The 1,803-nt window shown below is 42.0% G+C and overlaps 1 protein-coding gene across 1 annotated transcript; it reads right to left on the reverse strand.

The window, feature by feature from the left end:
• Nucleotides 1–467: 467 nt before the first annotated feature.
• On the reverse strand, nucleotides 468–1,400 carry LOC133761034 (olfactory receptor 6P1). Its single transcript, XM_062193684.1, has one exon. It carries the CDS (start codon nucleotides 1,398–1,400, stop codon nucleotides 468–470), a length of 933 nt encoding a protein of 310 aa, XP_062049668.1.
• Nucleotides 1,401–1,803: the final 403 nt, after the last annotated feature.

Raw genomic sequence — 1,803 nt, forward strand, 5'->3', positions numbered from 1 at the left:
CCTTTGAAATTTCTACCTTAGTGACTACATGATTTTATCTAGACATTCCATTAGTAAACTCGCTGTCTTTTCTCCTGTTAGATTTTCTCATTTATGAGATAATGGTCTAGGATTACAGTAGGAAATTTCAAACTGTCTGTGAAATAGGAGTTCCTATCAAGTTTTGAAATTCTACATGTTAGGTTTACAATCCAGGTTTACTTGACCAGACTTTCCACATATTTTTCTAGAACTATTTATTTCAACAAACATGCAGGTGGTTCTTACATAACAAGCCCAACCTTAGTTTTTAGAAAGATCTGTAAAAAATCAATGATTCATCAACATTGGCTTGTATTAGAACTTCCTGAGACAATATAATAGATTGACAGATATACATGTTCCCTGTAAGTCCATTCTATGATTCCTTGAGAAGGCCCTGCTTCCCTGTCAGGATGTGTCATATATCAGTTTGGGGCATGTCTAGATTAGTGGCATCTTCCCAGAACTGTCTTCCTGAAGGCATCTTTCACCTCCTTATTTCTCAGGCAGTAAATAGCTGGATTGAGGAATGGTACAATGACAGTATAGAGCACAGAGATGATCTTGTTGTGGTTGAAGGTATACATAGCTCGGGGTCGTGCATAGGTGAAGAGAGTGGAGGAGTAGTAAATGACAACCACAGCCAGGTGAGAAGCACAAATGGAGAAGGCTTTGTGGCGTCCCTGTGCAGTAGGGATCCTCAAGATGGTTGCAATGATTGCAGCATAAGATGAAACCACAGCCACCAAAGGGAGCAGAATCATCACCAGAGCCAGGAGGAAGTCTACCAGTTCTGCTTGCTCCTTGTCAGAACAGGTGAGGTTGAGTAGTGGAGAGATATCACAGAAAAAGTGGTTGATTATGTTAGGTCCACAGTAGGACAGTCGGGAAATGAATAGAAGTTTCATCATGGAGCTGAAGAAGCCACTGCCCCAAGAGGCAGCGGCAAGGCGAGTGGCCAAGATGGAAGGCATGAGACTAGGGTAACGGAGAGGTTCACAGATGGCCAGGTAACGGTCATAAGCCATAACTGCCAAAAGGACACATTCGGTGCAGGCTAAGGCAATGAAGAAGTAGAGTTGGGTCATGCAACCTATGTAGGAGACTCTACCATCCTGGGTAAGAAATGCTCCCAAGAGCCGAGGAATGGTGACATTGATGTACCAAAGTTCCAAGAAAGAGAGATGGCCAAGGAAAAAGTACATGGGGCGATGAAGGCTTGGAGTGAACCAGATAGTAGAGACAATAAGTGTATTCTCTAACAGTGTTAACACGTAAATTGCAAAAAAGAAGACAAAGAGGAGATGCTGCATGGGTGGAGAGGTAGGGAAACCCACCAAGACAAACTCTGCTATGTGGCCTCCACTCAAATTTCTCATGGTCTCTGTCCAGTTGAGTGCATGAAAAAATAACACAGAGGGAGAGATGGATAGGTGGACTAAACCACTAACAACCCCTCACAGATTATAACCTGGGAAGATACTCAGTGGTCCACCTATCGATTGTTGTCATCACATTTTCCTTCAATTTGCTGTTTCATTTCCAACTTCAAGAGAAAGAGTCTTAGATTTGAGAATTATACTCAATAACTAGCAGCATTATCTACAGTAGCTATTTGATAAATGCTTATGAATAATTTCAGATCTAGCCTTGATATTCTTATTCTTGTCTTGTCCCTGCCATACTCTTACCCCCACAGCCCTCAGGGACACCTACAAACTCCTATGTCTCACAGCACCTGTATGCAATACTTGTTGAATGAATGAAGTTTTAAACATATGA

The sequence above is a fragment of the Lepus europaeus genome, chromosome 5 (assembly GCF_033115175.1).
Source record: "Lepus europaeus isolate LE1 chromosome 5, mLepTim1.pri, whole genome shotgun sequence".
Taxonomy (NCBI): Eukaryota; Metazoa; Chordata; class Mammalia; order Lagomorpha; family Leporidae; genus Lepus; species Lepus europaeus.